This window comes from Pteronotus mesoamericanus, unplaced genomic scaffold (genome assembly GCF_021234165.1).
Source record: "Pteronotus mesoamericanus isolate MK-2021 breed Mesoamerican mustached bat unplaced genomic scaffold, CSHL_Meso_final contig_73, whole genome shotgun sequence".
In the NCBI taxonomy this organism is placed as follows: domain Eukaryota; kingdom Metazoa; phylum Chordata; class Mammalia; order Chiroptera; family Mormoopidae; genus Pteronotus; species Pteronotus mesoamericanus.
Window position 1 is genome coordinate 29,157,501 of NW_026555245.1, and position 26,041 is coordinate 29,183,541.

The 26,041-nt window shown below is 33.8% G+C and overlaps 1 protein-coding gene across 8 annotated transcripts in view; it reads right to left on the reverse strand.

Moving 5' to 3' along the window:
- NFIB (nuclear factor I B) overlaps nucleotides 1-26,041 on the reverse strand; it is a 434,847-nt gene that overhangs the window by 2,083 nt on the left and 406,723 nt on the right. For 6 of the 8 annotated variants that reach the window (XM_054583168.1, XM_054583166.1, XM_054583172.1 and 3 more), the window contains 2 exons: nucleotides 20,085-20,173; nucleotides 1-4,397 (listed from right to left, as the gene is read on the reverse strand). The exon at nucleotides 1-4,397 is cut by the window's left edge and continues 2,083 nt beyond it. In XM_054583168.1, the coding sequence (XP_054439143.1) occupies nucleotides 4,268-4,397; nucleotides 20,085-20,173 (219 nt within the window). In that variant the 3' untranslated portion in view covers nucleotides 1-4,267. The remainder of the gene's footprint in view (nucleotides 4,398-20,084; nucleotides 20,174-26,041) is intronic. The other 2 variants (XM_054583171.1, XM_054583174.1) reach the window with 1 other exon arrangement.

A 26,041-nucleotide genomic window follows, 5' to 3' on the forward strand; every position in this document is an offset into this window, starting at 1 on the left:
AGACAGTGGTGCTTCCAATATTCTGAAATGCTCTGAAAACCAACTTTTCCAATACTAAATACAACAAAATAACCTTCATAAAATATAACTTTTCTCCATTTACATTTTTTAAAGGATTAGTACCCTATGCTTCTCAAGCACAGGAATCTGTGAAATAACTCCTAACATGGACAGATTTCTTTCTTTTTTTATTACATAACTTAAGAGACTGGAGAGTTTTAACTCAAGTCCAGTCTCTAAACAAGGAATATTCTTGTTTACTTTAAAAATGGAAACAACACAGTTCCATTATAATTGTTAAAAAGTTAGCTTTACAAACATGGGAATTTTAATTTAAAAAAATTCTTAACAAAACTATACAGTGTACAAATTACTGTCTACAAGGTAGGCGGTTCTTTAAGAAGACCCTTCGCTCTTCTTGCTATTTGCAGCTTCACAGATTCATTCACATATTTTTTTAATGGAGCTGCCCACCCGAACATTACCCCATAACTATATTGCTATAATCAAGATTTTTGCCATGTCTTTATGTACAGTCTCCTTCACTGCCTTTTATTTATTTATTTTCCTTAGACAAGCCTCAAATGCGCATGTCACTCCAGAGGAAACACTTCAGAGGCACTGTGAGTGGTGGGCTGCAAAGCAACACGCAACAAAAGCTGACCAGTGCCACAGAACCGGGGACTGGAGACACCACCCCCTACTGATGTCCTTGGGTGACCTTCACCATCCTGAAGCTCTGCAGTTTTGGGTAAGAGAGGGGCGTGCAAGACCTGCAAACGTGGGGCCCTTAGTCAGTATATACTTCCTGGTAAAAGAGGAGGAGGCCAAAAAATGGATTTGAGACCATATATATAGTAGTATTTTTTAATAGTTTCATCTCAAAAGAAAAGGAGAAAAAAATGTTTAAAAAAAATAGCAACACTTGAACTAGTCCTTTGTATTCAAGAGGCAGGCAGGAATACCCACAGTGTGTAACTTATTTAGCTAAAACTGCTCATTCACTGGCAAAAAAGAGAGCGAGTCTGCTCTTAAAAAATACTGCGTGTCCTGTGAGGTTGATGTATTCACCTAATAGGTCAAAGATACATGAAGAACTTGGCTGAGATGATACAGGGCAAATATCACAGAAATGACTGGACTTACTGTTGACCTTGCGCTGCTTGGATCCTGCTGTGCTATTCAGCATCTGGGCTATCAAAATGAATGGGCTAATCAAATACAATTCTCAGGACCATAAGCATTGTTCCAAAGTATTCATTATTAAATGATGTGCTGTGAGAACAATAGACAGTTTATTTTATTAGACCATGGCCTGGAGAAAGGGGGCCAGGGGGCTCCTCAGGACAGCCCACAGGTGTCACTGATTCTGAAAGATTTTCCTTCTAGTAATGAATTCCCTCAGTGGGACTCGGGGCAGGGGCGGGGGCAGGGGGGAAAGCAAAATAAAAATAAAACCAGTCTCTATTCACCCTCTTGCCTTAGGGGAAACTAAATCAAATATATATTTGAGGTACCATCCCTTAAAAAAATCCCATCAGCATCTAATGGGCTTAATTCATCCACAGGAACATTAATTTCTTAAAATCCTCTATTTCCCTTCTGCTCTGGTTCTCAGTTTAAGAGGGCAGGTAAAATGAAAACTTAACAAGATTTATCTTTTTGTTCCTTAAAAAGTGAACTCTGATTTTAATCTGTAAGTCCAAATACATTTAATAATAACAACCGTCTGTTTAATATTCTGGATATAGAAAAAAGAAAATTCCAGCGCACTGCCATCCATTTGAAGTGGTGAGTCACAGGTAAATCACATACTACTGTTAGTGAAATGAAGAAATGGGGAGAAGTGGTGGGGAAAGAACATGGGAGCAATCCCTCCAGCCGGGATGATGCGTTTTGGAGGAGAAGGTATACTCGTGTATTAAACTCCCAAAGTATGAAACATCTGCTCCGTGGCTATCTCAACAAATAATCGTTGCCAAATATGAGACAGGCTCACTCTCCACTGTGGATCTGAAACTCCCAAGAAAAATGACCACCACCAGAAAAGAAATAAAAGATAAGACTGTTTGTTTTAAGCCAAGTCTGCCTCCAGGAGAATTTGTTGTGTTCATTTGTTCTTACTATTTCTACTGTCCCGAAAACCAGAAATGAGTTCAGCTTGCACCCCAGGTGGGAAGTTAGAGAAGGGAGAACCTGTGTAAGTTGAAGGTTGTCACAGTAGGCAGAACAGTCGCTTTGCAGCCCAGGCCCATCTCAGGGTGCACTGCTTCACAGCTACACTGTAAAGTGTTAAAAATCCTCCCACCCACCCCAGAATATATATATATGTATATTAAAAAAAATCCCCTGTCCATCTCTCAGTACACAAAAGGACCTCATCACACTGCAAAAATAGCAGTACCCACTTTGGTCAATTAAAACAAACAAACAAACAAACAAACAAACAAAAAAGCATACATTATTTTTTTTTAAATCTGTGTACTTACCTATAATAACCAATACAGCTAAAAGCACTACCTACATAGGCAAAACGTGGTATTGCATAATTCGTATAAATTTGAAACCCCTCCCCCCAAATATTAATTGGAAGATGAAAAACATGAAAGGTTAATAGAAAAAACACCAAAATACTGAAAATATTGCTGGTCGATTACAATTTTTAAGCGGCAACTATACACAGCCATGATATGCTTTATAAATGTGAGATAAAGGTATAACTGTCTAAAAAATCCATGATGTAACACATTTTTCTTCGTCTGGAGTACAAAATATTTTGTCATAAAAATGGTAAAGATTTAAAATGATAATAAATGCAGCAAAACAAGTGTAGTGATGTCACTTTTTTGTTTTTTTTTTGTGGTTTTTTTCTTTCTGTTTTTTAGATTTCAAGGCAAGGCACGTAATGTGGACATTATATCTTCGTGCAAATTAGGATTACTGGAAAGAGTATTTTTAATTAAAATTTTAAGAGACAATAGAGGCAAAATGTGTCTGCCCATGCACACTACAGATCTGTCAATACAAGAAATTTGTTGAACAAGGCTAATGTCTGAAAGCACCATGCAAGTTTTCAGCACCCTGATTACATTTGTTTTCTCAAGAGTGCGTTTTTATGTCCTACACCCTGGCGTTCCCAATTTGTAAACTGTAAGCTTTACCCTTGTGACATGGATTTGCCTGCCTCTGTCTCTATAATGCAGATTTTATAGAACCTTTTGTATACCCTATGGGTTTTTGATGCAACCAGTAATTTTAAATAAATAAATTCGGCCTCCAAGGAGGCTGCAGCTAAACCAACGTAAGTGCTGTGTTTTCATTAATTTTTTTCCTCAAGCATATGATTTGTCTTAATTGAATGCTTGTTTCATGCCCTCAAAAACTGAGGGGAAAATAAATTCATTCAAAATTATTTTAAATCCTTTTTTAATCCCCTCAATTTAGAGTCCAAGGGCTGAAGGACTTATAATCATGATTCCCCTTTAGATATAAATTTATAAATTGCACTTGCCTCTGTTAAATTTTTTTTGTGGGGAAAATATTATATTAATTTTTACTGTTGCATGCAGAGATAACACTTCACCTACATAGAGGCATTTCTTCCATAGAGCCTTTGTGTTCAAACTGTTTTTTTTTCTTTTTCTTTTTTTTCCTTTTTTTTTTATTTTTTTATTTTTTAAGATTTCAAACTGGGTTAAACACTGGAAAAGGCTGGGTTAAGGGCCAAATTTAATAAATCTGTACTGATAACTAAAGGCTACAGAGATTTTATATATTTTTTTTTTAACTTTTAGAAATCAGAGTGCTTATAAAATGGCTGGCTCATGGCTCTGTCACCCAGCACCTCTGATGCCGCCTCCTAGCCTTCGTTGGTGAAATAACCAGGAAGAGTGATTCCATGCGTAAACAACAAGAATACTAAACCAATAAAACTAGCTTATCATGCAAATATTAAGGCATCTAGAAAGTCAGTTAAAATATATTGTCATAGAGACAGAACATCTATTTCCCAGCGGACTTCATGTAACAAAGGCTACGTTTGCGGGGGCTGCGATCTACCATCAGTGAAATATCATCGACCCTTTTTATGTCATTACAGTTTCAACCTTAAGGGAATTAGTGATTGTAAGTGCTGCAATTGCTGGTCTATTATCTTCTTTCTTCAGTTTCTTTCCTTTCTCCCTTTTTGTTTGTGTTTTGTTTTGTCCAGTCTTCCTCTTTCCATTTTTGAAAAATTTCTTAAAATATTGTTGTATTTCATTTTCCCTCAGTTGCTTGTTTCTGCTTGAAGGAAAGGTTCTCCAATTATGTTCAAACCGTAATTTTGGACATTTGCCGGTAGGATGGGTGTCCTGTTTGATACTTGGAACGGAACCAAGCTAGCCCAGGTACCAGGACTGTTGACAGGAGATGGGGAAGGGGAAAGGAAGAGAAAAAGAAAAAATACAATGTTAAAATCTACAACAATATTAGAAATATAAATTACAAATTTATAATTACAAATAGGCATCAAATTACTATAACTTTTAAATTACAGTTTAATGTGAGATAAATGCGCTAAATTATAAATTTTATATGTATGTACACCACATGGTCTATTGTTTTCAAGGAAATTAAGACTACTTGTGAAGCAGAAAATCCTCAAGTCGAGTTCTTATAACCATTGAACTCTGATTGACAATATTCTTCCTAAAATATCTGATCTACTTCGATGTAAATACAATGTTTTCTTATCAAAAAAGAAAAAGAAAAAGCAGCAAATCTACAATGGTAGCAATATAATTTGCCAGTTATATTCTGATCTTGTTTTACTTCTAATTCACAAGCAATTCAGTGAGAAGATGGGTTTCAATTTTTTACCTGCCTATTGGTTGAATAAAATTCAAAGCTGTAATGAAAGTTATTTTTTCTATCTTACAATAAGAAAAAAGAAATATTTTTCAGGAAGGCCAGTGCATAACACACGATTATAAATGCTGGCACTGGACGCCTGAGCACTCCCTGTCCCTCCCCATCAGTAATGTTACCACATAGGAGGCGCTCTGAGCTTGGGGAGTTTGGAGGAGTGAGTGGGAAGAATGCTGGAGGGAGTAAGCAGATGACATTCTAGACCCTCTCCAACCAACTTGGATTTCACCTATGTTGGATTTGAGGCTGTTCAAGAAAAAAGTTTGAGAGTGAATAGAGTAACAGCTGAAGGAGAAAGCCACAAACAGATTACTGGAAGTCTCAAACAGACTGCCTAAGGTCAGACAGGGATGACATCTGACATGATGAGAAGCAGATCCAGAAAGTAAAAACAGTGGTCTCCAACCATAGAAGTTCATACCACAAAGTCAGGAAATCAAGACAGATCAACTTAAGAAGCAGAAGCAAAAGAGGAGAGTCTCACAAATGACGGGAAGACAAAGAAATATGTCCCACTCGAAGGGAAAGGAGGAATCCAGAAAGAGAACTGAATGAAATAGAGGCAAGTAAACTATCAGATATTGAGTTCCAAACAACAGTTCTAAGGAAGCTCAATGAGCTCAGTCAGCTCAGAGAGAATTACCAAAAACTGCAGGGAAACTACGAGGAACTTACTAAAAACTGTATCAGCATGAAAAAGGACATAGAAACTATCAATAAGAGACAAGAGGAAACGAAGAATACAATTTTTGAATTGAAGAACACAGTAGGAGGAATCAAAAGCAGGCTAGATGACACTGAGGACCAAAACAGCGAGCTGGAGGATAAGGTAGAAAAAGCTCCCAGAAAGAGCAAGAAAATGAAAAAAGACTCAAAAAGAATGAAGAGGCATTGAGGGAAATGCAGGACAACCTGAAACATAATAATATATGGATAATAGGGATATCAGAAGGAGAAGAGGATGAGGAAGGGATAGAGAACCTGTTTGAAAAAGCCACGATGGAAAACTTCCTTAATTGGAGGAGAGAAAAAGTCACACAAGTCCAGGAAGCACAGAGGGTCCCATTCAAGAGGAACCCAATGAGGCCCACCCCAAGACACATCATCATTAAAATGGCAAATATCAAAGACAGAGAATCCTAAAGCGAGCACAGGAGAAGGAGCTACTAACATATAAAGGAGCCCCAATACGGCTAGCATGTGACTTCTCAACAGAAACTCTGCAAGCCAGAAGGGACTGGCAAGAAATATTCCAAGTCGTGAAAAGCAAAGGCCTGCAACCAAGTCTGCTCTACCCAGAGAGGCTCTCAATTAAAATAGAAGGCGAAATAAGGAGTTTCCCAGACGAAAGAAGGGGAAAAGAATACACCTCCACCAAACCAGCACGCAAAATATGCCAAAGGGACTGCTTTAAGATGAAGAAAAAGTTTCTATGAATTCCCAGTTCCTTTCAGAGTTGCCAATACTTGATACTACCAGTATTTTTAATACTCATTAATCTGATTGTGACAATGATGTTATTTGTTGAAACTAAACCTGTTTTAGTATATTTCTTGCCTATTTCTATTATTATTTTTTTTAAAAAGCTTTAAATGACTTTTTGGTATTCTTTATCCATTTATTGATTAAAGATTCCTAGAACTTTTTTCTCTAAAAAAAAAAACAAACCCAAACAAACAAAAAAGAAAAAAAACCTATTAACCATGTTTTAGATGTGTTGCAAATACTTTTCTGTTCTATTCCCATGTCTTTTAACTCTTTTTATATGTATATTACTATATAGTTAAATGTTTAATATAGTCAAATTGTCAATACTTACTTTATAGCTTCTGGTTTTGAATATTTTACTTCAAGTCATGAAAAATATTAGTTCTATTTTCTTCTAAAACTCCTTAGACTCTACATACTGATTTTTAATTCACCTGAATATTTCCTGTGTAATGTGTGAAATGGGACTCTATATTTGTTTCATTTCAAGTAATAGTGGTCCATGCACCTTATTTGTTGAATAAGCCTTATTTTACCTATTGATTTGAAATATCAACTTAATTATATATTACATTGTCAGACAGATATATATGTTTGTCTCTAGAATGCTCATTATATTTCACTGATCTACTTGATTATTTCTGTGCAGGTGTCATGTTGGTTTAATTGCTGAGACTTTATAATGGTTTTAATTTTTTTTTAATATTTTATAATTAACTTTGACATTTTAAAAAATAAATAAAATCAATCTGCATTTAAGAAAGAAAGAGAAAGAGAGAGAGATGGAACTCCTACCTTTTGCAACAACATGGATGGAACTGGAGAATATTAAGCTAAGTGAAATAAGGCAGTAGATGAAAGACAAATACCATATGATCTCACCTATAAGTGGACTCTATTCAACAAAATAAACTAACGAACAAAATAAATCACAGGCACGGAGACATGGAGCAGACTGAAAGTGACCAGAGGGGATGGGGAAAGAGGATGATAGTGGAAAGAAGGGGAAGGGACTAGACAAAGAACATGTATGAATGACCCATGGACATGGCCAACAGAGTGGGAATTGACTGTGGGAGTGGGGGCTGGGAGTGGGATGGGTAGAGGGGGGGAAAGCGGTAAAAACTGAGACAACTGTAATAGAATAAACATGATTTATAAATTTAAATAAAAGAAAAAAAGAAAAAAGTTTGAAAAACAGTTCTCTAATTGCTATTGGCCTAATCTCAATTAAACAATTATCACATGGAGGAAAATAACACCAGGTCTACTATATCACAAAACAACCGCACACCATACATTTTGGGACATACCTAATCAGATGTATTGTTTGTTTTAACACTCAATTCAGAATCAGCGTCAGCTAAGTTACAACTGCATAAATAATCATGAACCAAGAAAACATCAAACTGACAATTCTATACCCAGCTTTGTCATGGTCTCATATAGAGACATAATTTCAATGTTTTAAATTTCATTTAGTATCTACTTCTTTACTTTTTCAGTCATGAGGTGAGATGGATACTATCAATGCAGCTGTCTACCTAGACACCCTCATTTATTCACATTTGAATTCTAAAGGTACAAAAACCTTTATGGAATATTAACTTCAAGGGACAATTTTGTCAGAAAAAAAAGAACAAGAAAGACAAAAAAGCTTGGTACATATTTCTTAGTTAATATTTCAACAGGAAAAAAATCACAGCAACCTTTTTGTGCTCAAGGGATTTTATGACAATAAACTCTATGATAGCAAAGCCCATCTCTCTCTCTGCTCTTCATCTAATATAGTATCTAGTACGTGGTAAATGTTCAATAAATTTTTGGATAAACAAAGCAATTAAATGTTCCAAATCACATCTATCTATTTTTGAGGACTGTTGCTCATAATCATGTCTTTCAAGAATACATTGTGACTTGGCTCCTATAAAAATAAAATAGGCATCCCTAAAACTAAAATTAAAGATATTGAGCATTAATAAAAATTAATTATGCAAGAAAAAATTTAAATAGTAACTCAAGGCATAATTCAAACTAAAAAGATATGTCTTCATTATCTGATAAAAAACATAATTCTAAAAAATAAGAATAGTTGATGGTGAAACTTTTTCTAAGAGACTTAAATGTTTTCACATATTTCTTTCTTCCTACACACTTTCAACAATTATTTCTGTGTTTTACAGTATTGATTAGGAAGAATGTTACATGATGAATCATGAAACTTATTTTTTCCTCAACTGTATTTTCACAACACTTTGTTACACAGTACTATTAATAGCACTTACGACTTCATATAATAATAATCTGAATCTATGATAATCTTACTGACTGAAAGGTAAACTCTGTACAGAAAATGACCTTGTCTTACCAGTCTTTACAGAGTTGGGCCATAGCTGATGTTAATCATTTCTTAACAGATAAAATAAATTACAAAAATGGATATCCATTATGTTTAACCTGAAATAGGATGTGTGTATGAAAACCAAAGCAGACTAGCTCAAATTGATAATACTTGACAGTAAAAGGCAATGTCAACAACAGGCTCATCAACAAGAGTCATAAATCAAATGGGTTCTATAAAGTCATCTAGAGATTGCATACTTTAGAAAAATAAACTATATATTTAATGATTGCAAATAGATATGACTCCTTAAATGGAGAAGTCCACCTACTAATGGCAGAAAAGACAAGAATTCTGGGTTTATTTGCAGCAGTTTTCTTATTCAGTTCTTTAGAAGAGACACATATTATTGTTTTTTGGGAAATTATCAGTAAAAAATAAATTGATGCTAGTGGCTAACAGGACTCTTATTGCAAAATATCTAACACATTCAATTTAGATGTTTATTTAAACCTTTCCAACCTCTCATCCTACATTATGACCATGTCAGAATTGAAGTGTGCAATATATTTGTCAATACTGTTTATGAACCTTTGGGGGAAAATAAATTTCAAACATTAACACTATGCAGACCCCGTATATGAGTTTTACAAGTCTCTTATTGCCAATTTGTAGGTTAAGTCCAAAACTATAAGGCACATTTTTAGAGCTTTTTGGTAGTCCTATTGAAAAATATCTGGTTAAAATGAATTCAATTATAATAATAATGTAAAGAAAAATGTTCAATCAAAATAACCTAGATCATTTAATTTCAAAGGGACAGTGCCTCAAATTGCATAGCTTTTCTGGTAAAAATGTAAGCGTAATTTTTATATATCTAACTCTATATAAATAAATGTCAATGATCACCAGTATGGATAAAATAAACATACATATAAATATTTATCTACATACACAAACTAGTTATATGTAAAATGTTTAATAATGTTAATAATTTTAACTCATAATGGAATGAGCATTATATAGATAATTTTATATTCAATCCAATAACCTATGTCTCTGTCTGCCAAGAGACATGAGAATATAATTCAAAAGATTTCAAAATATTCAAGACCAAATGAAGCTACTTCAGCAACACCTTCAGCATGCATATACTTCATTTTCATTACATTTTCCATTGCCAGATCACCTCTTTTTTTTTTTTTTTTTGCAAACAGAAGATGAGCATGACTGAAAGTTCAAAGCATATATTTAGAAAACAGATGAAGGCTATACCATTTTTAAAAAAAAGAATAGAAGGACTTTGATAAAATCAGGTACCAAAAAATGAAAAAAAAAAAAAAAGATATTGACAGTACCTTAACAGAAAGCAGAATTCACCCTAATGAATTCTACTCTATGTATACAAAATTGCAGGGGGGGGGGGGAAGTCTGATACCATGGGTGATATTTTCAGATTATTCTGACCAAATATGTGATATGGCTGTCTCATAAAGATAAGCAAACATATAAATTATTTTGACCCTAAGATGCATTAATGGTAGTTGATGGTCCTGCTTCATTTGATACTGATCAGACTACCTCTGGAATATCGTGTTTCTTCTAGGCCCCACTCTTCAAGAGGAACAAACTATGTCATTTTTTTGGTGAGGAAAATCACCAGATAATGTCATTTGAGGAAGAGATAAAGGGAGACAGGGAAGACACAACAGTTGAGTTGAAAAGACGTGTAGATTTCTATCTGGTTCAGGTGGACAGAATTATTCAGCACAAGAAGAGAAATTTCCAGAAGATAACCATTATGAGGGCCTATTATTAGCAAGGTACCATCTTCAATATTTTACATATGCTATGTTACTTAATTCTCAATGAACTCTCGAATATGCCATCATTTCCCCATCTCACAGATAAGAAAAACTGAGACTTAAAGAGCTTAAATGACTTGCCCAAATTTACCCACCTAGACCTCAGATATGAATCAGTGCTGTCTGATTCCCATGGCCATTTAACTATCTATTACACTGTTTCCCTAGGAGGTCAGAAATTGACCCAACATTAGAAAGAACATTTGAACAGAATTTTCTGAAGGCAAAGTGAATTTGCTTCAGGAGACTGAATTTCCCATGCTCCACACAGCTGGATCATAACCTAGCTAACGCAGCAGCACACTTGTATACAGAATATGTGGTTGGTTTGGGTGAACAAGCAACATTGAAATCTGATATATCTATCTCCTCTGAAAACAAATCTAGTTGAAGTTCTATTAGAGTGACCCTATGGTGAGGATTAAGGGGGAAGAAGATACCCACTTCTTTCTTTGAAAATGATACACTATCTATATATTTCTTATCCTGGGTAAATTGGATAAAACAGTTGGCCTAACATCTATAAGAGGTAAATAGACTCTATACCTTTCAGTAAAAAAAAGAGTGAAAATTGTTCTAAGCAAGTCAATATTTGATGGTTGTATTTTTTAAAATTATGCATTCTGTGACTGTCTGCTAAAGAGAATTGGGTCCTTAATATTTAACTCAATAACCACCCAATAATCATGGGGTGCCAAATAAAATTACATGGAGTCAGAGGTTGAGCAAGAAACCAAAGTCAAAGGCTTCACTTCAACTATCAGTTGTAGATGATTAAAACAATAAGAGCTATTTCAAGAATGGCAAAATTTCATTTATTACTAGTCTGTGTTTATCTGATAATGGGTTGGGCAACTCATTTGTTAAACTTTTTATGAAATGTCAAAGTATTCCAATACTTTTCAGTATACTAATACTTTTCAGTAATAATGTTGCTCATTCAGGTTTTACATACTGATTTAATCATCAAATTACCGTATTTACTGCAAAGATAGTATTTATTCATATATACATCAACTGTATCAGTAGCCACATTACTTAGAGAGAGCAATAAAAACAAGCAGTGGCCCAGAAAACATGAACAGTAAATAAAATAAATACCGTAACTTAAAAGAAAGGTTTACTTTTAATTCCTTCGCACCTGTTTCAAATATCCCCAAGAACAAAAATATTTTTTACTTCCTCGACTAAATACTAATGTTATTACTATAATATTAATACATAGATATTATTAATAATGTCTCTCCCAAAATATATAATAAATACTTTTCTGTATCAGTAGTTAAAATCTGCCCAGAAGAAAACAAAGGAAGAGTAATTAAGTATTAATTAAGTTAGAAACTATGCTGTTCTGGATTGTATATGTGTACATTTGGACTGGCTGTTTATTTCAATATAACACAAAGGCCCACTCAGACCAGTGAAAGAAATACACATATACGGGTAGTATTTAAGTACCTATATGTTTAAGAATTATTTTCTATATTAAAAATATATTTAAGAATTCATTACTGTATAAAAGCAAAGGAAATATTTAATACACTAGTTGCTAAAGCATTTATATAGTTTATATTAAATAACAGTACCAGGCACTGTTCTGTATGCTTGACCTATTTTAAAGTTTTCAATCTTCAAAACAAACCTATGAGAAATGTACCACTATTTTTCTGATCTTACAGATAAGGAAACTGAAGCTAAGAAATTAAGTGTCTTGCCCAACTCGTATTTTAAGTAGTAAAAGCCAGGATTTGAACTTGAGCAGTGTGCTTCTAGGATCTATATTCTTACCCACTATACTCTACCTCTTTTATAAAACACACTTTACTTTTATCACTGGACAAGAATTTATATTATCCCTCAGTTACATATGAGAGTCCATAAATTAAGGTCCATATCACTTAGACACATTGAAATTCCCATGAATGTATAACTCGAGTTCAAACTTCAACACAAATAACTGTATTTTATCCAACTCTAGGTTATTTTCAGCTGAATGCAGTATTTGACATTGTTTATGTGCATATAGACGTGTCTGCATGTCAATAATCTGCTTGTTGAGTTTCACTTCAGATGAGACTAGTCTAGAAGTAAGATATACAAAGTGCTTTATACAGGTCTTGGATTTCTTCGATTTATTTTCCCCATTTTTAAAGCTCATTATTGCCATCTGAACGATCCTATTTGCATGCAAGATGATTTCTAATGATTATTACTATTTGTAATAATCTGTATCAGAAAGCTCCCTGGCCAGCTCTTACCTGAACTGCAAAGTACTCTTGTGAGCTCTCTGGGAAACACCAAAGAGCATAAACTGCAGGTGGCTCCTGGAATTATTCTAACTGCAAGCAATAGCACTTCATAGTAATGAAAAAGAAACGTATTTGTTTCTTAACTAAGTAGGTAAATTGCCTTCTTTATTGCTACTCCTTGGGGACCAACGCTTTTGAAATAACATATCAAAACAGTAAGTTGTCAAAGCTCATTAATTTATATTCAATTGTTTCATATGTGTTTGTTATTGGGGCACACTGGATTTGAATATTAACTTTACTATGTGTGAGTGCTAGCATTTTCTAAGTAAAATAATGGCATATACCAGTGGAATATGGGGCTGCTACAACTAAGTGCATGTGCTCATTAAATTACCGCCCTCTTTTAGTAAAAAAAAAAAACTTAGAAAATCCTAGAAGACCCTTCAACAAGGCAATCTATATACTTAAAAGTAATACAGACTTACTCCTGAAAATGCTTACTTTAGAAAGAAGTACAAAAAATACCCTTCCCCTCAACAGGCCAAATTTTGTAGATTTGTTTAAAAAAAAAAAAAGATGTTTGATATGTTCCATGTTTTAGAGCTGGAAATGAAAGAGATTCATTATGAAGATGACTAGCTATAAAGAAATTACAGTACACACACGTACATATGTATTAACTTAGGTAGTCACGGAAGGCTTTAGCCAATTAAAAAATATAGAATCATTAGGGTCACAGTAGTTATTTGATCCCCTCCCACAGACTATACCACAGACTGTACCGCAGCGGAGAACCCGGCATGTACTTTTCCATCCTCTTTCTCTAGTCTGTATTCGTCTCTATCCCTGGGCTCCTTTTCAGTGCCATTGTCCCAAGTGCCACTGCTCCCTTTATTAGCATATGTGAGTCTTCAACAGCAGACAAAATTCTCTACAAAAACAGAGCTTCCAAATAGTGTCTTTCACTAGAGAAAATCACCCAAAGCATACTAAGTTAAATAGAAATGTAAGTTTTATACAAAAGCAAAAAGTGATTCTTTCCCAAGTGATTTTCACTTAAAAGCTAAAACCAGTGTTATCTGCACAATTTCACCTCTAAATGAAGGAACTTATTTGTATCAAAATTTTGAAGCACAAAATCACAAGTGATTGAGGAACTGAACATGTTTTTGTATTATACCTGCTATTCTGTTCACATGTGTAAAAAAAGAATTTGCTTTCACATAAAACAAAAGTGAACAAAGGAGAGAATAATTGTAATTTTCTCCTATTTCTGAATATTCAAAATTTGTGTTCTTCCATTTTTTGAACTTGAATAGGCTTTTGCCTTTACAGTTCTCTTTTGTAATTATGTTTACCTACTCACTCATATGCTTTGTTACATAAGTAAATATGACTAAAAATTCACTATATACCTACTAACAGCACTAGCAAACAGGAGAATCAGAGACGGCAAATTAATAAATAGTGCGTTGGCTGCTGATGAAGCTGATTTCTTTAAGCCGTAATACATGTGTAAATGCTGCACTTTACATCAAACATCTGCAAATAAAGTAGGTGCTGAATATATAATTCTTTCATTGCAAAGGGTTAATCAGCAAGGTTTACATTTGGGAATTTTCTGAATCTTGCTCCTCCCTATCCTGTAGTGCTGCCAAAAATCATCTGACAGGAAACGTAAGATTAAGTTTGTCCTACCTAAGCGAACAAAGAGTGCTCTGAACAGGCCACCGGTTTACTGCAGAGCGGGAACTTTTCTAATCCTGCTGGAATCTGCAGCGCTGCTCAGAAAATATCATGGCAAAAGTTGTTTTCTTTCCTCAAACATCTTGTCTCTGGATCATCTCATTTTGGTCACACTGAAGATCCTGCTGCTCCTCCCATAAAGGTTAACTTAAAGCTCCAAACATAATCATGTGGAAAATGGACATTATTGATTCCTATGGTCCATTGTTCCCCTATCCTAAGTCCCTGAAGTTCAAGTTCAATCTGGAATTACATCATGTCTGGTTTCTCCTGGTTACCAGACGGCTTGAGACGTGACCACAGCTACAGAAAAAACAAACAGCCTTCTTCACGCTTCGGCTCCCCTATCGATTCAAACGTAAACTTTTTTTCTTTCTCTCAAGTATGCTTCAAGTATGGAGCATGGTTAATTTAGAGATTAAGTTCCAAATTAGATTATCTAATGGCATCTTAATGGATTGCTGACCCATTTCCTGTGGGATGGCAGCATGCAAGTCTGGCTGGAATACAATTAATTTCTTAGGAAGTGTTCTGAAGAGTTTCCTAGATAAAAAGGAAACATTGTGTTGCGCAAATCTTCCTTTATAAATGGAGAAAGTTAGGGAAAACTAAAACAAATCCCAACGTGTTTTTCAACAGCCAGATTACAGATACTGCATATGGGTGAATATCATGTAAGAACATTTTAAACAACAGTAACATTTTTATTTTTGATTTCATAACAGGTGCAAATAATTTTAATGAGAACGAAGTAACTGTTTTAAATAGATTATTCAAATATAAAGAGCAACAATAGTTAGCAGAGCAGCCCTGTTATCAAACAACAGTCATATACAATTTTAGCTTTTGCAATTTTCCTACTTGAACCAAAGATTCTTCCGTTCATCTACCTTATCAGCATTTCTATCATAGTCCCTGAGTGGTGCTAGGGGCCCAGAATGGTGTGTAAAAAGTTGAACATTTTGAACACACTTTAGAGCTGACAGCTGAGAAGGAAATTCAGCACTCTGAGAATAAAGCTCCCCCCAGGAACTCCAGGAACAACCCAGCTGTTGTATTGTAGTTATGTGTCAAGATAACAAACTGAAAGCAGGAAATGCTAACTAGTGAATTCATAGGAATGGTCTAAGTGTAATGTTGAAATAAAAATTAACTCTTAATACTACCTATGGATGTGTCACCTACTGCCCTTACCATATAAGTACCATATGTATATTTTGTGAACATACCCATATACACACATGCATATGTATGTGTGTGTATATATATACATACATGTACACACATACACCGTATACTCACACACACACATTTATATACAAAATTATGGTTTATAAATCTATATTGAAGATTATTTTATTTAAATATTCATTCTCAAGTCATTGAGAATATTCATCTTACAAGGGCAATTGTACGGACAACACAAGGAAAATGGTAGGTTCAGGACAGTGTTATGCAAATAGGGTTGTATGTATGAAATGAATGCTATTACTCCTTCCTTTTTGCCCTCCCTCTCCAGACCAACCAGATCCAAATAATCTTTACTGGCTGCTAAATTTCTCTTGGGAAATCAAGCAACTCTCTAGAATTGCAGTAATAAACGACAATTTCTTACAAAAACATGTGTAAAGTAACTACAGAATGAAGTATTCAACTCATAGAAAGGAACTGCTAACACATGTAACATGTAAAATAGCTGATAAAAGTCTCTTTGGTGCCATTCAATTATGGCATCAGCAGAAACACAAAAATCCTTCCAATTATTTCAGTAAAATCTTCATTTATTCATTATTTCAGAGGCTGAGCAAATGGTTTGTGTAAACATATCCTTCAGTAACACGCGCATGTTTATTTTAGCCATCTGAAGGCTTCTTCTATGTTTATATAAGCAATCAGACACATACAGCCACTCACTTGTGGCTTTGCCTTTTCCTGAAAGGGGTGAAGGGGGAGCAGAGGGAATGAAACAATAAATCCAGTTTTTCTTTTGCATACAGCACTCCCTCCGATGTTTTAAAATAACTTATGTTTATATTATTCTTGGATTGTCCTTCGGCTTTCTTTTTCATTCAATTATATTGCTCTTTTATATTCGATAGCACAAGCTATATTCTGGCTATCGTTTCAAGAAAGAAAGCCAGTTAGGGAGTTAACTGCTGTATTTGTTTATACCCACATAACTCACATATGCAACAATATAACTTATCCACATTGGAGGACAAAACTCAGACACAACAGTACCCTCATGAACAACATACGCAACTCATCACCTATTCCCTCCCTAAAAGCTGAGCCCCTCCTGACTCAAGCAGAAGCGAGCCCTTCACCAACAGAGTTCACTCTCCTTTAACTGTGATACCTGACCTTTCAGTTAGACAGAAAAATTCACACAGGTGCAAGACACACACACACACACACACACACACACCCCCCACACACACACCCCCCACCCACCCACCCACCCACCGCTGCCTCCAATCCTAAAACCATAACAACAAAACACCTTCAGGGCTGCAACCTTGTAAATCTGTAAAAACTTTTCCAAAAAGTATGCTTTTGTTCCTAGGGGAATGTTTATACATTGGCAGGTGGGGGTGGTATGGGAGTGGAGTGGGGGTGGGGGTGGGGGTGGGGCGTGAGGGCGACAGAAAGGAGGAAGATGGAGGAAACCTTCCAGCTTTGATTACACTTGCACAGTTCTCTGGGCACTGCCATTTTCAGTCCCCAAAAAGGACCTGCATTTGACATGGAAACACCTCTACAGGAGGACTGGTCCAAAGCAGAACAGGGGCAACCATAGCAAGTGATTGTATGAGGACATTAATGGCAACAAGCAATCAAAACAAAATAAAACAAAGTGAAGCCAAAGCACAAACAAAAAACAAAACACTTTCTTTGGCTGGCTTTTCTACTACAAAGTCTCTCGGGATTGCCTTTTGTTAAAAACTAAAAGCAACAACCACAACAAAAATAACCTGATATTTTCTTTTTCCATCATGACAAAGACAAATTATTTAATTCTTTGGTTGACTAGATCTACATTTCTCATATATTTTCAATTTATTCAGGTAATTTTAAAGTTGTAGCAGTACCCTGAAGATTTCAGATGTCTGTTATTTACATTAAAAATAGTAGTGTTACAGACACGATATTCTTTTCCAATATCCTTTCTAGAAAAACAAAACAAAAAGTTAAGTTTCATAAATAACCACAGGGCAAAAACTATAAACCATAAACAAATTATGAATATGCTGTGCCACAGGCATAGTCAATTTATATTATCAAATATGTGCTACATTTGTGCCGATTTTTGAAAACTATAACAAAGCAAAGCAAACTGCTGTCTCATTTGAATAATTTTATTCTGAACTGTATGACACTTAGATTTTAAGCATCTGTACCTTTGCGTTTGCGTCAGCCCAACAGAGATTCAATACCTGTTGAATGTATGAATGTGACACCTGCCATTACCAATTATGTACCTTCTGAATCATGATAAAAAGGGAAGAAGAAAACCAAAAGCCACCTTTTTAAAGCTGTTTGGAGCATTAAGGCCATCTATCTATCATTATTTACTAATGTAAAAATTACAATTTTGAGAGAGGGAAAAAAATGACATCTTAACTAAATGGATTCTGAATTTTTTTCCTGACTTATCACCTGAAACTTATTATTGCACCAATGTTTCACCAAGAAGGGGATTTGTAACATAAACAATGTTCTCCTAAGAACTGAGTTTAGTCATCATGTTAATTCACTCCAACACATGTGTGTTCTGTGGTGCTTCACTGTCCTCTCACCTTTTCCTTTTTTTGGGATATCAATTTTTTCTTTGAAAAATTACTAGAAATTAGGTATAGTTATATTTTAAATCTCCAACAATTTATGTCCTTATTTGGCTTTAATGTACTTTAAAGGTGCTATCCTATTTTAGATAAGTAAATGTCAATCAGTGACCCACGGATTTGAGAGTTTACACAGCTACAGCGACATTGAAAAATACAAACACATTTCATCTAATTTGCAATTCTTGTAAATGGTAAGGTTTGTATGCAGACATGGACCATTTTGCTAACAGACAAGAGCATGGAATATAGGAAAGTTACTTAATAAAAATTAAATCCAAACAGTGTTATCATATCTAATCAAATTAATTTTAAAATACTTAAGACAATTTAAATAAGAAATTTTCATTGAACTTTTAAGAGTATTAGTTACTGATACTTTAAATAAGATGCTTTCATTAAGCTTATCTTCTTTCTTGTAAGTATATATTGTATTTTTTCAAATTGAGGAATTATATAGGTTTCTTGGGGGAAAAAAATCAAAATATGTAAAAATGTCTACATTTTAAAGTGGATGTTATACCAATCTGTCCAAAGAGGAAAAGTCATATTGTATTCACTTTAGGAAGTGTGTTAATAAAAACTTGAGGTTTTAAAACAGAGTCCAACTAATTTTCTTAGTTTTTACCTGAATAAAAGTGGACATTTCATTAATTTAATTCTTTTAAACTCTACTCTTTAGTAGTTTCTATCGCATGATATGGAGACGTGTGGCCCATTGACAACTGATAATCAATGTCCGTATTTTTAACAGAGGCACGTTCAGTGAAGAGCATTGCAGTCACTGCAGGGCTAGAAACTTACGTTGGCTCTACTTCTGGTGAACTCCTGGTGGGGTTACCTCACTGTCTTCTGTAAATTTTTATCTCTTGTTACATATGATTAGACCATGGATTTTAATTATTTGAATTGTCAAGCTGACAAAACTTGTTCTTTATTAAAATAACACATGACACTACTTACTTTCTAAAACCAATACATGAGACAATATCAAAAGTAGTTTTGAAAATGAAGTTTTAGAATCCTTTTCTTAGCCAACCAACCAAAGTCAATTCTCAATGACTCACATCCATGTACAAACAGAAGTAAAAACTTTATTTAAACCAAATTCTTTTTTTAGCTATTAATTCCAACAATCTTCCCACTCCTAAATTTAGAGCTGCTAATAACAGTAAATTGACTAGTAAGGATTTTTCTGCTAGCTTTTCCCCCCTGACAGGGGAGTAAATGAATAGTAAAATGGCTTAAATTTAGCAATCCAGGAAAGAGCTGCAATGAGAAGAATCTATCATGTGAAAACCCAATAGCTAAAAAAAAAAATCTTCCCTAAAACTGATTTCATATTTCAGGTCCTACATTTTAAATATAAAATCCCCCCTTCAAAAAAAATTATAAATTATTTAAAATACTTCATAGCACTTAGAAATTCCAATAATTAATTAGCATATTTATAATCACAAATTAATTTAAACTTGCATTTTTGTAAGAGATAAAGGAAGAGGGTAGAAAAAGAAGGATGATATATCCAAAACAACTAAATTTTTAACATATATTATCTATAAAGCTAGTTAAAAACAAACACTATATCTCATGTACTTTTTAAGTGTAAGTGTAGGGTTGGAAATAATTAAAATGTTACCTTTGCCAAGTAATTCCCAATGTATCCTCACTGGTACTGGGGTATAAATGCCTGCCGTTTTGATTCATGGTCCAGTCACAAATCCTCAGCTGTCAATTGAAACCTAGCAGTCAGATATGGATCGAGCAGTACTACAGTTTTTAGTATTTAAATGAACACATGCAAACTAGTACTGTACATGGCATTAACCATACTTTCCCAAGAGGCAATTTAAAGAAAAAAAAAAAAAAAAAGCAAGAGAAAACCTTACTCTGAAAAGCAAAATTCCTAGACTCTTTTTTAGAAAAAGCTATTACAATATGCTTCTCTATTAATTAAGCATACAAAAGAAACAAATGCTTAGAACATTAAATTAGCCAGTATTAGAGTACAAATTGAGCTGCAATAAAAGCAAACGTTAATGTTCAATAGAAAGATATATTTTAAAAGAAAATAAAAAAAGCTTTTTAAAAAAATGCAACACACCAAATAATCTGCACTGAGTAAAAGAATAATTTTAAGCATGCAGTTTGCAAAACATAAAAGACATGCAGTTTAGAGGAGAAAGGCCCCACCTTTTAGACATTGTCCCTGACTTATGTTTAGAAGCATCAAGGTATTCAGTTTTAGATGTTTACTAATTTTGTTTTATTCAAAGTGGCATTGTTTAGAAAGAGTTGATAAGCATTTCTACTTTTATTTTAAACTCACAGTAATGGCATTTAAAATACTTTACCACATCTGAATAGAGTGAGGAATGCACTGAATACAAGCTGAAACAAATTCTTCCCAGATCTCGGAATCATCAGCTCTGCCCTTCAGAGATTGTTCAAGTAACCCTATCCAGCTCTGTTTGGTTAACAGCTGCCCTACAGTGCTAGCAGATTTATTGAAAAGATATATTGCTTATTTTTATGCTCAAGAAAGTAAACTTATCTGGCTTTGGGGAAAAAAAACACTAGAAAATCATGGTTTTTAATCTTTAGATAGCTATGCTGTAAATTAACTGTATCTTGCATTGAAAAGATGACTTATTCACAGCCCTCCACTAAACCTTGCTGGCTGTTTTTCAGTGAGCATTTCTAAAAGATGATGATTGCAGCCAAAGTGCCTTTAAACTTAGGATAAATTATGTTAATCCTTTCTGATAATGTTATGGCTAAAAAAACCTGGCTAGTAAGAATCTTTACTTTTCTTGTTATACTCTTCAGTTTCTACACACACTAAGTAAAAGTGATTCTGGATTCTTAGAATAATGGTTTTTGCTGATTTTTCTACAAATCTAGGAGGCTCCAAAATACCACCTAAAATTTCTAAAACATGTGTTTTAATTATATTGACATTTCAAGTAAAACTTATTTGAAAATTTAAAGAACCAAAAAAAATCACTTACTGTAGATAAATAAATAGGTAGATAAACTGATAGATATGTAGATTCTGCTCAGAATACATGTCAAAAAGAAGCTATAAGCCAGTAAAGAAGGTAAATTAGGATAAAACTATTCTTCAAATTGATCACAATACTTGCATAAAGGAGGAAATGCAGAGTTGATTAGTTTTAAATCAAACAGACAATACTTTAATATGGCAAGATCTTTAAAAGTTTTCAAATTGGGTCATCTAATCACAAATGCAATGTGATGGGGCAATCTGAAATTGTTTTTCTACAGTAAGTGTAAGCCAGTTGTCTGTTTCAAAATACATATTTTTTTTTAAAAGCAGTACTATGAAAATAACTTAAAGTTGTTCAAGAAACTTGACTTTCTATAAAGATTACCAAAGGGACCACTTACTGATTCTGCTCTAGTCCACGAAAATTCTAGTTTGGAGTCAATCAAATATTCTCAATAAGATAAGGGTATATTTAGGCAGAGCCCAATATAATTCTGCCAATCATTAACTTTTGGTTAATTTCTGTGGTGCTGTCAGGTTAGACCGAAGTAGATTTCAGAAGACACTTTCACAAAGCCAGGTGAACCTAAATATTACTCATTGATTGGCTTGTAGTCCCACAGACAACTGCAGGTGTGGTATGTCTCCTGGGAAGAATGTATATGTAAATTGTTAGTATTTTGTTGTCCATGTCGCTAAATTTTTGTTTGTTTACATTCCCAAAAATGTCAAGTGGACTAACTTTGGCCACATGTGCAACACTTAAAATCAATGTATTTTTGGACTTTTCTTTCCTGAGAGCAGTCTCAAAGAGATTAAACCTGACTACAGCTATCACTCTCATATTTCAGATACATGCAATAGGGATATATTCTCTCAAGTAAAAAATACACTTAAGTATAAAATGATCACAATACATTTAACAATAACTTAAATGCCAAAGAAATTGACAGGATATTAATTCATACTGAATTGATTTCTTTTCAGTTACTGAAAATGTAAAATGTAATTTAAAGTTATTTGGTGTTTTAGATTGTGGGCAGGCATTGTCAACTTTTTCAAAAATTTGAGGAGGCACGTGTATACATGCTTATATGTTAAAACTTCAATTAGGTGGCTTGAGCACGAGCCTCTCCACTTTTAAAAAAATATATTAATTATTAATTAATTCTACATAAAGCATCTTTGAATTAGTAAACCTCCTGCTAAAGTAAAAAATTTAAAGGGAATTTCATGGATAAGAGAAACAAATAATTAAAATAAAAACCACCTTTTCACTGAACACTTCCATGAAACTAATTCTTAATAAAATCATTTGCTAAGAATCTTGTTTGACCAAGATGGTCCTGACTTGGTAAATTTTGAACAAATTCTAGGTGATGAAAGGTTAATACTGTGTTAATAGGTGTATTTAAGCATCTTTTTGTGGCATGTTAAATGATCACAGTATTAACATAGTTCAGTATTTTTAACAAAAATGAATTTTACATTAGGTTTTAAGTAACTTTAAAATAATAGGTGATAATGTTGAGTTTGGTGTGGTGATTCCTCAGTTTCTATCCTGTGAGAGTCAGTGTTATATCAATTTACTTTTTAATTAAATTTTAAAACTTTAATTTTGAGTGGTATCATAAGGCTTAATAACACAATTTTTCCAGTATTTTCCCTCAAAAAATAAGAATTGATTTTTTTCCTCCAACAGTAATCAAATTTAAAATGCCAGGTACAAATTAGTTTAGAAATTTAGTCTATTAAAGTTTTGTGTTGTGTAGGAGGGGTTGCAATCCTGATTTTTGTAACAATATAGACTCTTTGACAGACCTCATCATATGTATATCTTTGCAGAAATGCACTCATATAAATAATTTTAATTCTTTAATTTGTACATGCCTACTAATAGAAAATTAAAGTGTTTAAAAAATTAAGGTAAATTTTATATTAAAACAATTTATTTTGCCCAGAATTCTTAAAGCAAACAAAAGGTGAAATAAGGAAGATTCTCCTCTGAAAAAGCTATGAGTAAATGGGTAACAGGTTGAAATAATCCAAATTACTAAGAGACAAGTGAAGGTAAAGATTTCACACCATATGTTCTTAGGATGGAGTTCCATATTCTCTGGAATGAGAACCTTGCTTCTCTCCCAACTCAAATGAGATTGTTTCATAAAGACAAGGATGGAGACCATGCAGTTTCTCTGAAAAAAACTGCATAAGGGAAAACACCTAAGAATTGGATCATTATCCTTTTCTACACTACACTCAAACATGCAGGTGGCTGTTAGCCATAAAGAATCATTATTGCTTGTGATTTTAGAATAAGAATTGGTTTACTCAAATGAAGGCCCTCTTTTGTTACGAACTTGGGCTTTTGTTAAATGCTTGGCAATTAGCTTTGGGAACAAAGCAAAGAAGGTAAGGAAAACCTTCTACTTTGCTAAACTCAGCAAAGTCTGGTGTGCAGTCCCTCTTGATGACAACAGCTCTCAGTTGAACTAGTAAACCATTAAACTGTAAATAGCATAATCAACACAGGCAAATTTACCTTTTCATTTTTTTTTAAGTATCCATGACCTCAAGGGAGTATCTTGAAAGGTGTATTTTATGTTCTCTTAGGCTTCTTCATTTCTCCAGATAGCCTCAATGGAACAGATTTTTGGGGCAGGTGGGGGAGAGGAGGTGATTTTGGTGAGGGCTTAAAAAGATTAACACTCCAATATTCGTATTTTCCTTTTAACTCTTAGATTAGTAGAATTTTATTTTATTACTATTACGGATTACCTGTCATCAAGGTAGAAAAGAGCCTTTGAATGAATAATATGTAGCTTGCCTTACTAAAACAAGTAAAATGGCCAGAATAAAATTGGAACATGTGCGACATCAAACACATATTTTTTTTAAAAAAAGATATTCAAGGTCATCCTGATACCTTAAAGTTACTTCTAATGTCAATTCCTGAAACCCATGCTTCTCGATATTTAATTTAATTAGCATGGTAGAATTAAGTTAAGTGGTATGTATAGTCCATGAGCTAAATAAACCTTATTGACCATAAATTATAAGGATTAGAAAATGAAAGGTTTTTTTTTTAAAGATGGAAGCTATTTTAGCTTGTAAAGTTGAATGTTTCAAGAGAACTTAAAGACTGGGTAGTTCAAGTTCTTCATTTTCCTTTCCAAAAGAAGGGCAAAAGACAGCAAGGTTTAAGGACTCATCTAAAGTTAGACATTCCTTGTTCATGTTAACACTGAAACCAGCCTCCTCACTCCCAATCGCTGGTCCTTGCCCAGAACACCAGTTTGTCTGTCATTATTCTTTTCCTACCACTTCCTTCATGTACAGCCTGCGAATATTTAAAGCTACAATGTTTATAATTATAACCTCCAGAATTTCTTCTACTTCCCTGATTCAACTTAATTTTTTTAATTTAACATTTTCAGGAAAGATCACTTTTCCCTTGTGATTTTGTTGATTGAAATTTAAGGTTTCGGTAACTATAACTTCATTTTTACATTCTGGATATTAGCCTTTGATAACCAGTAAAGTATGTTACTGAATAAATGAATGAATGAAAAAAGACAGACCATAGTTGTTGTTTTTTTATTTAAGAACTAATTCAAAAGCTAAACATTTGCATAGCCATTATTTTGACTGAAACTTCCTTTAAATGTGTTTCCTTTCCAACCAGCATATGTGAAAAGTGACCTCTTATCCATTTACATACCTACCCAGAAGTCATATGATAGGGTTTTACGTCAAGCTGTCAATTATGATAACAGACACAATAAGAACAGCCCAAGTGTTGATAGCCTGCTTCCTGACTTTATTGAAAAGTTTGTTGATAGTCCACTTGTGTCCTTTCAATTGCCTGCCTCTAATAAAAAAAGCTACCTTTCAGTGGCTTTAATGTACCTAACCTTGGCTTTGCCACTTCATTTGCCAGGACAAATATTATATAGAGGTTTCAATTAATATATTATTTTTTAAAAATCCTACAACAGCAATTTATTTAAAGGATCACTTGGTGTAACAGAAATTTTCAGTGTAATGAACAATACTTTTAAATTCTAGTTTCAAAATTATATTCAGAAAAGTGTTAAAAATATTTTGATATAAGGTAGCCCAGTAATTGAAATTGAAATAATATCATTATACAGTCATGCAAGAGATGTAGCATGCCAAAGCTCAAGCACCACTAAAACCCATGCAATTGTGATCAGTAATGCAAAGACCTGAGTTCATCAAGCCTTTCATTCATTAGCTGTAATAAGTAGACCTATAGTCAGGAGATGATAATTCTGAGATTATGAAAATAAGCCTTGTGTCACAAACGAGAGCTTAACTTATTATGTTGTCTCACTTAGGGAAGGCAAAAATGACCTCCCATCTGTGCCATCTAGAATCTCAACTCTGTATCAAAGGTTAACATGCACTTCAATAGCTGGTTCAGATAAGAATCTTTTACTTCCAAACAAGAAGCTTCTAGTCACAGACTTTTATTTCCAACTGGCAATAAGGTGTTTTTTTTAATATGTCATATTGATATATAATAGTAAAGATTTATATTTTTATTATGACCTTACACTCAA